Consider the following 13,454-nt stretch of genomic DNA (forward strand, 5'->3'; position numbering starts at 1 on the left):
GGAGCAGGAGAGGTTAGGGGGGACAGCCAAGCCCCAGACAGCCTGTGGGTTCAACCGCTGGCAGGCAGACTTAGAGTTGCTCTTCCCTTTACAAATGTAGGCTGGAGCGAAGATAAAAACATTAAACCTCTGAATGTTGGAAGTATACGAAAATCATTTTCTCTCAATCCTAAAAGCAAGGAAGCATTGTCAGGGATTTCAAAAATATTGAAAAGTCTCCTTTAAATCTAAATATCTTTTTTTTTTTTTTAAATTATAAATTGTTCATCATAAAATACTAGCCTCTTAAAGTCCTATTTGGGAGGCAGGAAAAGCATCGCGTTCAGCGGAGTGGCTCCTGCCCATGTTATGACACCTTAGATTTTCCTCCCTCTGTCTCTCCCCAACCCTCCCCTGGGTTTTTACAACATTTATTTGGTGAAGGTCAGTTATGGCTTCAGCGAATGAGTGGTCTGACCTCAGGTTATTCATATGAAATAACACGTACAAAAATATTTTGTTCATCAGAAAGCAGAGTTTGTTTTCCTTAAGCTAGTCCATGCAGAAAGAATTTGGACAAAGCCATTTGCTATGAGGAAATAGGATTTACTTAGGAAACTTTTTTTTTTAACTTTCCTTTTTCAAATTGTCTAGTTCAGATAGAGTTTGTAGGTCTTAGGCCAATCTTCAATACCAATTCTTTGGAGCAGATTTCATTGACAGCCCTGTCCCTTTCTTAGTAGTGTTACAAAAAAAAGCATACACATAACACCAATGACCTGTCAAGATGCTTAAACTGTTACAACCAGTTTCCATGAAAAAACTGAGGAGTACATAACACTCAGAAAGAAAGCAAGTACATATTTGCTCTTTGTTGTTTTTCCCCCTCTAAAAAAATTGTTACAAAGTCTTATGCTTAAACAGAGACATAGAAAAATCAGTGTATTCACTGTCTCCAGTTATTTACAGCAAAAATTACAGAGACAGCATACATCGTATTAGACCTTCCACAAGCATATATTAAAAGTAATTACATTTGAAAAAATATTTTTATTTTTCCTCTACATTTCTACAATACATACTCAGTTTTCTGTGTGTCTGTTAATCAGATGAGGCAGACGGCACTGTGCTTGGAGGTGGCCTTTGTAGCTTTTCAGATACCTAAGGTGTGTCTGCGTACGGTCGTGACAGGTGAACTCCACTAGCCATAGCCAGAAGAGTATGGTTTAATATATGGATCATGCCACCCAGCTGCGGTGTTGCTACCCTGGGCTGCTTGGAACCGGGCTTATTCAATTCTGATAACCCTTGTGCTTAATTTTGGCCTTGAGAACAATCACTGAGCTGCTTTCTCTGATCCACTGAAGATCATGCTTACGGGCATGCAGGAGGTAAAGATAACTATGGCCAATTCACTTTGGAGGAATGTCAGCAGCTTAGGAAAAAAAAAGGTACACGAAGAAGACAACCCCCGCCTGCTGCATAGGAATCCATGGGTCCACAATTAGAAAAATGGCGGCTATAGGATCGTGATGCTAGAATTTCTTCAGATACAGCGAAGGAAAAATAAAAACTTGTTTCAGAGATTGAAGCGATACAGTTAATGAAACACATGTAGACTCAAAAGCATACAAGTCGTGCATTTAACTTTCAGATAAGGGTAGAAAGTAATCCAGTTACCTGGCTTCATGAAGCTGGGAGTCTGGGCAAGATAATTAGAAATGTCTTTTTTTAGTCATTATCAAAGGGAATTGTTTGCATTTTTCAGCCCTTTGCTATTTTTTTCAGCTGCCTTCTACTGCATCTTCTAGTGGTTGTGTTGTTGTGAGGTGCCGTTGATTTTCGACTCATAGTTGGCCCCCTGTGACAGAGTAGAGCTACCCTACGGGGTTTTTGAGGCTGTAATCTTTATGGGAGCAGATCACCAGGTCTTTCTCCTGTGAAGCCACTGGGTGGGTTCGAACCGCCATCCTTTCGGTTAGCAGCCAAGTGCTTAACCCTTGTACCACCAGGGCTCCTTTCTCCTCTAGTTTTTTTGTTGGGTGATTTCCAGTTGATTTTTGACTCTAGTGATCTCATGTGACAGAGTAGAACAACCCCATACGAATTTCTAGGCTATAATCTTTATGGGAACAGATTGCCAGGTCTTTTCTCCCATGGAGCCACAGGGTAGACTTGAACTGCCAACATTTCGACTAGCAGCCAAGTGCTTAACCATTGCACCACCAGGGCTCCTTAACCTCTAGTAGTGATAGTCAAATATGGAAACCAAATTGAGTATCGGAAGGGCACCCTCACTCTAATTCCAAAATATCATTCAGGGTTGTATCTGGCCAGACATGCTCCAGCTGAACAGCCTCCTAGAAATGATTTTCCTTTATACTAGAGGGTTAAAAACTGGTAGCCTGTGGGCCCTCTTCCGTGCAGAGGTGTATTTGTCTGATCTGCACTGACCTCTGCATCAACTGCCAGCATTTACAATTTAGAGATGTGATACAATTCAGAACCTCTAGCAACACTCAGACTTAGCTGAGTAGAGGGATGTCTCTCTCAGATGGGGAGTATCCTCTCCCATTTGTCCTCTGGGCTGTGTCACCCATTTGCATTGACTACCTGGCCCTTCTCTGCTTTTGAATTTTTAACCCCTGCTTTACATGGACTTGTGCCTCTGGTCTTGACAGCCAAAAAGAAAACAATCTCAGCTCTGTTCTGAAAGACCCATGTGGTTTCCTGCTTTTACCGTAGTTGCTATTTGTTCTAATAAGTGGAAAAAAAAAACCAAAGTGGCATTTCATCTAAAGCAGATGGCAGGCTTTTCCCTCTTCTTTATTCAGGAGACTGGGTGCAAAATTTCACTACAGATGCACACTTTAAAGCTATTGCTGTCTTAGTAAACAGGGGTTCTGACAGGGCACAGGCATCCTTGCCTGAATTTACTGTCCATAGTAGCTAACTTCATTGGAAACAAAAGTTTATAGAGAAAAAGAGTCCAGGAAAAGAATATTTCTTTCAAGTTCCAGTAGAACTAGATTTTTTCCTTGTGTCTATTACTGGGTTTTATAATAAAGGGAAGAAATAACACTGATATGATTTGCATCTGACTGAGGCTTTTGAAAAAAGCTGGTAAGTTTTAGATTGTCCTGGGGACACAGATTGTCTTTGTATTCTAGCCTGGTACCCAGGAGATTGTAGATAGTAAGAGTGAGCTGGCTATCATCTGTGTGATTTTCTACAAACTGTTTAGCTTGGCTATTGTGTAGTTGTGTGTTGAATGAGAAAGCTATGAAGGAAATGTACTGATGCTTCCCCATCATCTCTTGTTAATAATCGGAGTTTACTATGACTGAGGGTTTCTTGGATTCTGCCAAAGAAATCTGATTACCAAATGGACCACTGTATTCCCTGTTTTTACCTACTCAGCGGTGCTTTAATCCAGAGCCCCTAAAATGGGAATAGAACAGCGACACCAACAGAAAGTGTATGTTTAAGAAACATACCTCCACCCTCAGCTTTCAGCCTTTGGGGATTAAAGAGCCATAGAGAAAAGGGTGCAAAGATGACCTGAGTCATGAGCAGTAGGGGTCTGAATGGGATGGCAAACCAGATATGGAATCCCTTATTCTATTTTTCCTCCAAAATTTACCTTTCCTTTTACAGACAAAGATGCTACGGAGTTTGAATTCACACAGCTTCACCTCCATTGGCAGGTTTATCTAACGCCAGATTTCTGTATTTTCCTTGCCCAGGACTACATATCAAGCTTGGATTTGCTGGGAGATAAAAATTCTTATAAATGGAATATTCAGCCCTTAGCAGATTTTAGAAAATAAGACTAAGTTGTTCTTGCTCACTAACCTGTAGGTATGCAACTTTTCAGCAAGTCCAAATAGTAAAAGTAAATTTAATTTACAACCATGAAGTTACTGCTTGTTGGTCTGAAAGCCTTGTCAGAGAGGTTCTCTTATTGGCACACTAATTTGTGCCATTTACATTTTGTTGTCACTTTCCTGTTTTTTTTTTTTCCTTTTCCTTCTTGATGTATATATATGTATATATATTTAATGAAACATCCCTGAGTGGATACAGTGCAACATCTGCCTCAAGCAGTGATTGTCATTTACGAAGCATGAAGTAGAAAGTACAGAACATGGATGCTTCCTTCCAGGGCACACTTTATCACGGGTGTGCTGGAGACATTTGTTAGTCATCATGGTGAAGGGACAAAGTGCTGGGACTGTATGTGGTAAAGTTATTCTTACCAAGTTTCAAAATACCTCGAGCTGTAGTCAGAGGAGATGTTCACAGGGCAGCTTTTTAAGGCTTTGTTACCACTGAAAACATGACTTGATTCTCTTTTAAGGGACAGATTTAGCAACTGTGGCCCCACATGGAAATCTCTTCTCTCCACTGAAGCAGGCAGATCAGGTCCTCATTTCATTGTTTTGTTCTGGTTCAATCACTAGCTCTGTTTTTTCTCTTCTAGCTTCAAAAGATTGCTGTCATCCCAATGAAATGCTGCACTAGTGGAAATGACACAAATTCAAAGCCAGTACCCCTCGAGGCAAATATGGGGGAACAATCTTTTTCCTATGTCACCCATGGGACAAGGGAGAAAAAATTCTTAGCCACTTCATAAATTGAAGCCAGTTAAAATCCTCTAAGGTAAATTGGAGGAAACAAATGCTTCCTTTTGCAACCGAGCAGGAATTATAGGCTGACAATGGAAAACACTAGGCCCACAGAACATTGAAAACAAAGTTTGACATAAGTTCAAAGCTCAAAGGGAAACACCAAGTAGACACATTAAGCATTGCCTATCACAAGCCAATCATAAAACATACATTGCATTTGGAAATGGCTTGGTTTCATTGAGTGCCTTCCATTACCCTGTTTTCCTAGCAATCAGTAAAGTAATCTTTCCATTAGAAGGAAATATGACTCTTGGAATTAATTCTTTATACAAAGAGCTAGCAGGAGTGACATTTACACCAAAAAGAATTGAGTCCCTGTAGCAGCATAATAAGCAGTCTACAGCTGTCTTCTTCGACACTGAAGGTAATTTGGTTCAATGTAGTTAAATTAATTGAATATAACAGTAGTTGAGAAAGAGAGTCATTATTTTAAAGTCTTTTCGTTTTTCCCCATTGGTTTGGAACTCATCAATCACGAAGCGAGAAGAGGCTCTGTTTTCTAAAAGGAAAAGACTTTAACACTACGGTTTTGATCATCCATGGGGTATTTTGAGTCATCTTCAAGATGACTCTCAGCTGTGTAACTTCAGGAAAGCAAAAGAGCTTAACAAATATATATATATATTAATGTTTCCACTGATGGAAACTTTACAGAGCTAGTGTGTGTGCCTGCATGTGTGTGTTTGTGTTTGAAATGGAGAAAAGGGCAGTTATTTTATAAGTTGGTGGCTGGGCTAGACTCATAGGAGATCATGATTTTCATTGCCTGTAGGCGAAGCCTTCCTCTGTCTTCTTATTTTATTTTGGATCTGATAAGACCAAAAGGCAGGAGACTTCCAGGACACAGGCAGAACAATCTCCTTGGACTTTATGCTTTTCTGCAGGTGAATTTGATTGGGGAGCAGGCAGAAAAGTGAGAGCTTTATAAGGATGTCTAAATTCTCTGATCCTGCTCTCACCACTTCCATTCTGTATTTTTAAGATTTGCTCAAAAATGAATCCCAGGCGAGATGGACGATGCAATTTCAAACTGCACAGGAAGGAGTATTGGCCCTGGGGTGTTTCAGTTCTACAGGATCGTTCAAATCTTTGCTAATCTGTCAGGCTTTTGGTATATTTTTATAACACAGGATTTTGGAGTTGGAAAAAAAAATCAGAGGCCCCAGTCTAGAAATACATGTAAAGTCCCTCCTTCCCCTTTATTGCTACTTTTTCTAACAAACTTACTAAAGATAATAAATATAAAGAATTACTTTTTCCCCTTGTATGTTCTTTTTCTACCTCTTCTCACGAAAATGTGTTTATTGAGAAAATGTTTACACGCGATTGAATTGGGTCCCTGGGTTCCGATTTCCTCTAGTTTGACTGCAAAAAAAATGCTGGTGGTCATGAGCCACAGGCTGTATTTCTCTGCTGAAGATACAATAAGCACCAAAAATCAAGTTTCTTTCACAACTGGAAAGCCCCAGAAAAAAAAAAAAAAAGTGTTTTATATGTCCTGGTGAGAAATAGGACATGTCTATTGTTTGGTCAAAAAAGTCACAGACTCCCCGCAATCTAATCTGTGGCCTAATTCTTAAAACAGGAAAATGGCTCCAAATTCTTATTGTTTTTTTCTCCCCCATTATGTACCATCTTGACAAGGCTTTGATGTCAATGATAGAAATGGAGTTTGTATACAAAGGCCATGCATTCTGCTTACTGCTTTGTAGCATTATTTCTGAATTGGTACCGTCCTGCCATTGACTATAGATGAAAACTCTGGCTGGGAAAATAAAATCCTGATTGTCTAACATAAAGGTAACATAGAACACAGAAGGTAAATAATAGGAGAGAGCCTGACTGAACCTCCTTTGCTAGTAGGTATGGTATTTTAAGCCACAGTGCGTGTGCATGTAGTATTTGTATATAATACTCTCACATATTATATACTTATTACATACATGCACGGTACTTTCCAAGACAGCTACAAATTTACACATGCATCAACTATCTAAAAACATAGAAAGAGGGAAGTCTATTCAGTGGAATTTTCTTAAATTATATTTGAACCATCAACAGGAAAAGTAATCATGTAAAGTACCGCTCTGTTCTCGTATATATCTACAATAAAATTCTATAAACAGTTGTCTGCCCAAACATACCCGAATAAAATTAAAAAAAAAAAAAAAGGTAACACCCAGTGTCCTGTATTTGTATATTTATGGTCATTTCAAAAACAAACAAACAGATAAGCGCCCCACGCAGGTGCATATTTACATTCTTCAAACTGTAGCGGTGAAAAATAATTCTATTAAGTGCAGGACATTCCTAATGTTGCAGTAGTGACGTTTTTCTTAAGTCTCCAAGAACCACATTGCTTTTGTCTTAACGGTGACACATTCCATGACTGTGAGACAGTTCTCTCGTCCCCTTCATTTGCAGACGGTGGCACAGTCAGGATTAAAGAGCTCCTTGTATAATGGAGGGAACAGTGTATTCACTATGTCTGGATGAGATTGCTTAAATACCTGCAGTTTCTCCCCGTGCAAGTTGCAAACTGCCGTGATGGTTGGTATCTTGGCTATTAACTGTAGGAAGGAGAGACAGGGAGGGAGACAAAAGGGGAAGCTCATTAGTCATCTGTCTTTGGAATCTATGTCTTTCCCCGCCCCAGCTGAAGTCAAATGGTTTTGGAAAAAGATGGTCAGAAAGAAAGAAAGCTCATTTTCAGCTTCTCTTTTAGAACAAAGCAAAACAAAACAAAATACACACCCCTACCCGCTAAAGAAAGAATAAAGAGAAAGAACTAAATCAGGACCAAGCTTCCTGATGCATTGTTCTTAAATAGAGTCCGTATAGGAGGTAGTCTAGTCTAAGTGGGCAGACTGCCTGAGTCTAAATCCCGGTTCCACAGCAGCGGCGGGACTGTGTGATGGTGACGCACTCTATGTCTCAATTTCCTCAGTCGTAAAATGGGAATTCTAATAGTACCTACTTCATTGGGGTATCATGTGGACTGAGAGAGCTAATAAGTATTAAGGTGTTAAGAATACTGTAGGCATGAAGGAAAAATCTTAACTAATATTATTATTATCCATCATTTCTCACAGTCTCTTATGACATGAATAAAAACTGTTTTTAGTTTTGGAAGGTGACAGTGTTAAATTGTATGAAATGAAATTCCTAATAATTTGGGTTGCTTTCCTGTCAAGCACACTAAAGCCTACAGCCATCCAGTCAATTGTGAATCATGTGATCCTACGTGTGTCAGAGTAGAATTGCTCCATGGGGTTTTCTTGGCTGTAATCTTTATGGAAACTGATTGCCAGGCTTTCATCTGCAGTGCCACTGGATGGGTTCGACGTTCCAACCATTAGGCTAGTAATCAAGAACACGCTGTCTGTGCCACCCAGAGACCTTGTCGAGCTCACTAGCCCACCTGTATCTCTCTCATACTTTTCCACAGTGATGCATGAAATGAAACCTGTGTTTACATAAGCCAGAGCTTGGAAAATGACTGGCACTTAGCTTCCTTAAAAATACCAAACCAAATCCATTGCTGTCAAGTCTATTCTGACTCATAGTGACCCTAAACGACAGAGTAGAACTGCCCCCCTGGGGTTTCCAAGGAGCACCTGTTGGATTCGAACTGCCGATCTTCTGGTTAGCAGCTGTAGCTTTTAAACGCTACGCTGCCAGGTTTTCCTAGCTTCCTTAGGGAGGTATTTTTAAAACTAGTGGGAGAATATCTACTTATAATCATTAGGTTTTGATACATATGAATCATATATTTTTACTTAAAATACCCAGGAAACAGTGTTTTATGAAATTTTTAATGTCTACATCTTGCTAAATGCTATATAGATCTTAGAAGCTGGACAATTTCAGCCTTTAGCATGCTTATGATTTAGGAATATTTAGAATCTGGCCATTGACAATCCATTGAGTGTCAAAATTAGCTTAAATTAAGTGCCACTGTGATCAATTTACTGTGAGGCATGAGATGCATTCTCTTATAGAGAACACTTTTGGGAAAGCTAAGCTTGTTAGTTCGTATAGCTGACCGAAGACACACTTGAAAACAATGATAAAATAAATTCCATCTGATCACCAGTTAGGCTGTCTGCACTCCCTACCCCATTCAGTTACAAGAATTCATTTTAGCCTTTGAAGTAAAAGGGAAATAGATAATTAGGTACTTTGTGGTTTTTCAAAATCAGGAATTTCCACTCTTTCACTGATTTTCCTTTTAACAACTAATGACTGTTTAACTATGGAGCAAGCCATTTGAAGAATGGCATCAGGATTAGAACTGTTGACATATTCATTAAAAAGATTTAGAACACATAAAGAAGTTTTGGGGGCTCCGATTTTCCAGCCTAACCATCTACACTGTGATTTAAAGAACCAGTAACCGGCTGCCATTAAGTTGATTCCAGCTTATGCCAACCCCACGTTTGGTGAAGTAGAATTACGTTCCGTAGAGTTTTCATGGCTCTGGCTCTTCAGAAGCAGATGGCCAGGCCTTTCTTTCGAGGTGCCTCTGGGTGAGTTCAAACCACCAACCTTTCAGTTAATAGCTACATGCTTAACCATTTGCACCGCCTGGAGACTCCTGCTATTTAAAGTGAGGGTCAGGGGAAAAAAAAAAAAAAAAGTAGAATCTTTGTCTACAGAACGGATGTTAAATTTTAGACAGACGACGAAGACTTTCCAACATTCTGAGTTTCTTCATTCATGACAGCTATTAGAGTTGTATGCCTACTGTGTAGCAAGCACTCTGCTAGATGCTGAGTGCACAGGATGGTTATGGGTCTTGATTTCGACAGATATGGGAAGGTGGATATGAATAAGTTTACACACAGTCAAAAGCAAGCTGAAAAGCTTCGTTACGTTCTATGGAGGAATGGTGCTAGGCGAAGTAGTAGGTAATAGAGTGTCTTGACTTTGGGAAAATCGGGGAAAGCTTCCCTGAGACTGTGACATTTACCCTGAGCTCTGAAGGAAGAATGAGATCTAGCTAAGTGTTGGGGTTCCTGAAGCCCTCTGCTGTTGAGTTGATTCTGACTCATAGTGACCCTATAGGACAGAGAAGAACTGCCCTGTAGGGTCTCCAAGGCTGTAATTTTTCTCCTGCGGAGAGGCTGGTGGGTTCAAACCATCGACCTTTTGTTTAGCAGTTGAGTGCTTAATCACTGTACCAACAGGTCAGGGGCTACATAATATGGCCCAGGATCATATATGCAAAGACGCTGTGGCACTTGGTGCACTAGAAGAACTGAAGGAAGTTTTGTGTCGATGGAGCAGTGGGTGAGCATGGTTCCAGGAAAACGTTTGAGAGGTGGGCAAGGCCTGATCATGCAAGACCTTGCAGTCCACAGAAGGTATATTGGAAGAGTTTTAAGCAAAAAAAATAGATGATTAGAATTCCATTTTGAAAGGCTCACTTTGGATCCAGGGTAGAAACTGACTTTTCTATATTTTCGCAGGTAAAAAGTATACAAGTGTCCACTTTACTGGAGTTCCTTGGGAAATTACTTAAATTCTCTTAAAGAGCTGGTGGAAACCGTGGTGGTGTAGTGGTTAAGAGCTACGGCTGCTAACCAAAAAGTTGGCTGTTCAAATCCACCAGCTGCTCCTTGGAAATTCTATGGGGCTCTTCGACTCTGCCCTGTAGGGTCTCTATGAATCGGAATCGATTCGATGGCAGCAAGTTTGGTTTGTTTTGGTAACCAGCTGGCTCACACAGAAGGAGGCTACAACAATTTCACAACACTTTTTGCACATTATAATTCTCCCTGAAATAGCTATTGAATGTAGAGAGGCTTTGAATTGATGACGTGCACAGCTTCTGAAACTTCCAGGTGCAACTCCCTAGCAATTTTCAATCTTTGGTGTGCATACTAATCACTGGGGTGCTTCCTACAAATGCAGGTGACCGGTACCTACTCCTGGGGCTTCTGCTTCACTAGGTCTGGGGTGGAGCTCAGAATACATGTTTGAAACAAACAGCCAGATTCTGATGAAGTTGGTCTACAGGACAGACTTTGAGAAGTGCTACTCCAGAAATTCAAGCCTTATAAATTTAAAACTCGTTTTCAAAGTTTACAAGTAAATTCTACATTATATATGAAACAGTCTTGGGAGCTGATTGTGAAGTGAACTCCTTTGAAGGAGGCAGGTAAGGAAGTTATCGTAACTAGAAAGGGAAGGTTCCATTCTCTTAGTTCTGTTAGTTTGGTGAGGAAAGAGTAAGGAATTCCTGAGTTCCCTATAACACCCAACATACATAAAGAGGATTAATCTAGTGATAAAGAGCAGAGAGACTCTGGAGCCAGACTGCCTGGTTTGAATCTTGGCTGTGCTGTTTACGGCTGTGTCACCTTGGACAAGTCACCTGACCTCAGCTTCGTTAGCTGTCAGACGACAATTATAGCAATCCCTATCTCAGAGGCTTGTTGTGACAGTTAAATGTGTCAACACAAACAGACTACAGTGGTGCCTGGCACTAAGTGACAATGTACACATTAGTAATCATGCTTACGTTCCGACATGATGCTTCTTTCAAGGAGAGAAGCAGTCAAGGCCATTCTTTTTCAACCAAATGACACTGAGGCCAAGAAACCACCTTAGCCCTTAACCAAGTATCCCAAACTGAGGCTAAGCATATCATGCGTCCCCACCTGGGAAAATCAGGCATTTAATTTTATTGAAATGAAAAAGCAAAACAAATTGATTTTTGTTTTCTTGTAGCAATTAAAGTGAGTTGCTTATTTGTTAACTGTGATTCATAAAACAGAATTCTATGTACTACAATTCTTAAAGTATTTTTCTGCTCCTTTAGTGAAGGAGTGGCATGGGAATTAAAATAGATAAACCAAACCAAAAAACCCAGCCCGTTGCCATTGAGTCGACTCCAACTCATGGCGACCCCACATGATACAGAATAGACCTGCTCCATAATTTCTTGGCTGTAATCTTTACAGACACACAAGCGTAGCAACGATTGACCAGACACTGCTTCATTTTGTTGTACATAGGGTCACTATGAGTTGGAACCATTTCGATGCCACCTAACAACAACAGCAACAATAATCTTTACAGAAGCAGATCACCGGGCCTTTCTTCTGTGGTGCCACTGGGTTTGAACCACCAACATTTAGGTTACTAGTTCAACACAAACCACTTGTGCCACCCAGCGACCTAAAAAAATGTCTAAAAGGATGACCTAAATCCTTCAACAGTTTCTGATATGCACTGGAAATATTTAACCATTCATCCGGTTTTGGAAAGTATATGGACTTTTGCTTCTTTTCTGCCCAAAGTTGGGATATGAGAAACATCTGGTTTAGGATATGGCTCTTCACCCTTTTATGAGATTTGGATTTGGTCCCTCTTGCTCATCTGTAGAATGGGCCGAATGGTGAGAATGACTGTTTGCTGAAGAGAACTGAAGGGACCACTTGAGCAAAGAACACCAAGAAAGGTAAAGTGCTCCCCCAACTTCTGTGCTTTGGGAAGAGGCTGGTTTCAAGACCTCCAACCGTCTGCGGAAACGGAAGTGCTGACAGAAGCATCCACCACTCTGAAGGCCCGATTGGCCAGGAGGTCGCATATAGGCAGCAGCCCTCGTCAGAGCCCAGAAGGGCCTGGTGGAGAAAGCAGCAGGCAGTCACTTATTGCTCATTAATATTATGTACTGCAGCCAGGGGACCCCCATTTCAAAGGGAGCCCAGAGCCGCCTCAGCAGCAGTTAATGGCTCAACAACTTTTCAAACAGCTGGGGAGGTGATCCAGAAACACTTGGAGATGGAGGGGGTAGCCCATTTCAAATCATCGTGAAATTCCTTCATGTTTAAATAATCCCCATAGCAGGAGTAGACAGAGGGCCTATAAAAAGTCCTTTTCACATACATCTCTTTCTCACGACGAGCATTTCTTCTAAGAAGGAAGCTTTAGCTTGTAACCTACAGGGGTCTACGAGAAGAAAAAGCAGCTGTCTGAGCAGAGATAATAATCCTATGCTTCTCCCCAGAGGGCAGTTTTTATGAGAAAACTCATAATTTTATAACTGGTACATTTGATGTCGGACACATGGAACATGCTGAAGGTGATCTTGCTGGTGTGGGCTTCCAGGACACCCAGATGGCCTACAGCCTAGAGTAGGAGCCCAGGGATGGTTCAATGAAGTTGAAGAAATGTCAGGAGCACTGATAAAAACAGGGGACGTCTACTGAGGCTGAACACATACAGTTCATTTTCCATTTCCCCTTTTCATTTTTGGGTGTTTGGCCAAAACTTGGCACTTGAATTAGAATGAATAACATTGAATTAGAGATTTATGCTCAGGTCATAAATCTTCCCCTCCCACCAACCCTATTCAATCCTTGGGATCCATGTTGTACTGCATGTTCTTACTACCTTGGTCATGGTTGACTGAAGTGGAAGTAGATGCTGGATTCAAGCCTGGGCTGAATTTTGGAATGGGGCTGAGAGTTTTTACTTTCTTTGTTGTGAGAGTTGTTATTTGTTTTAGTATTGTTACTCTCTAAATGTGGGTGACTATAAGTAACCTAAGGAGCTAAGGGGGGAAAAAAAAAACCAAACCCGTTGCCATCGAGTCCATTCCGACTCATAGCAACCCAATAGGACAGAGTAGAACTGCCTCGTAGAGTTTCCAAGGAGTGCCTGGTGGATTTGAACTGCCAGCGTTTTGGTTAGCAGCCGTAGTACTTAACCACTATGCCACCAGGGTTTCCAAGGAGCTAAGAGGTAGCCATATTTTACCACGTGGACCAGAGA

The 13,454-nt window shown here is 40.8% G+C and overlaps 1 protein-coding gene across 1 annotated transcript in view; it reads right to left on the reverse strand.

Moving 5' to 3' along the window:
• Positions 1-6,820: 6,820 nt before the first annotated feature.
• RORB (RAR related orphan receptor B) overlaps positions 6,821-13,454 on the reverse strand; it is a gene marked incomplete at its 5' end in the record, with an annotated part of 65,488 nt that continues 58,854 nt past the window's right edge. The window contains one exon of the mRNA XM_023544744.2: positions 6,821-7,240. Within this exon, the coding sequence (XP_023400512.2) occupies positions 7,085-7,240 (156 nt within the window). The remainder of the gene's footprint in view (positions 7,241-13,454) is intronic.

The sequence above is a fragment of the Loxodonta africana genome, chromosome 9 (assembly GCF_030014295.1).
Source record: "Loxodonta africana isolate mLoxAfr1 chromosome 9, mLoxAfr1.hap2, whole genome shotgun sequence".
NCBI classification, from domain to species: Eukaryota; Metazoa; Chordata; class Mammalia; order Proboscidea; family Elephantidae; genus Loxodonta; species Loxodonta africana.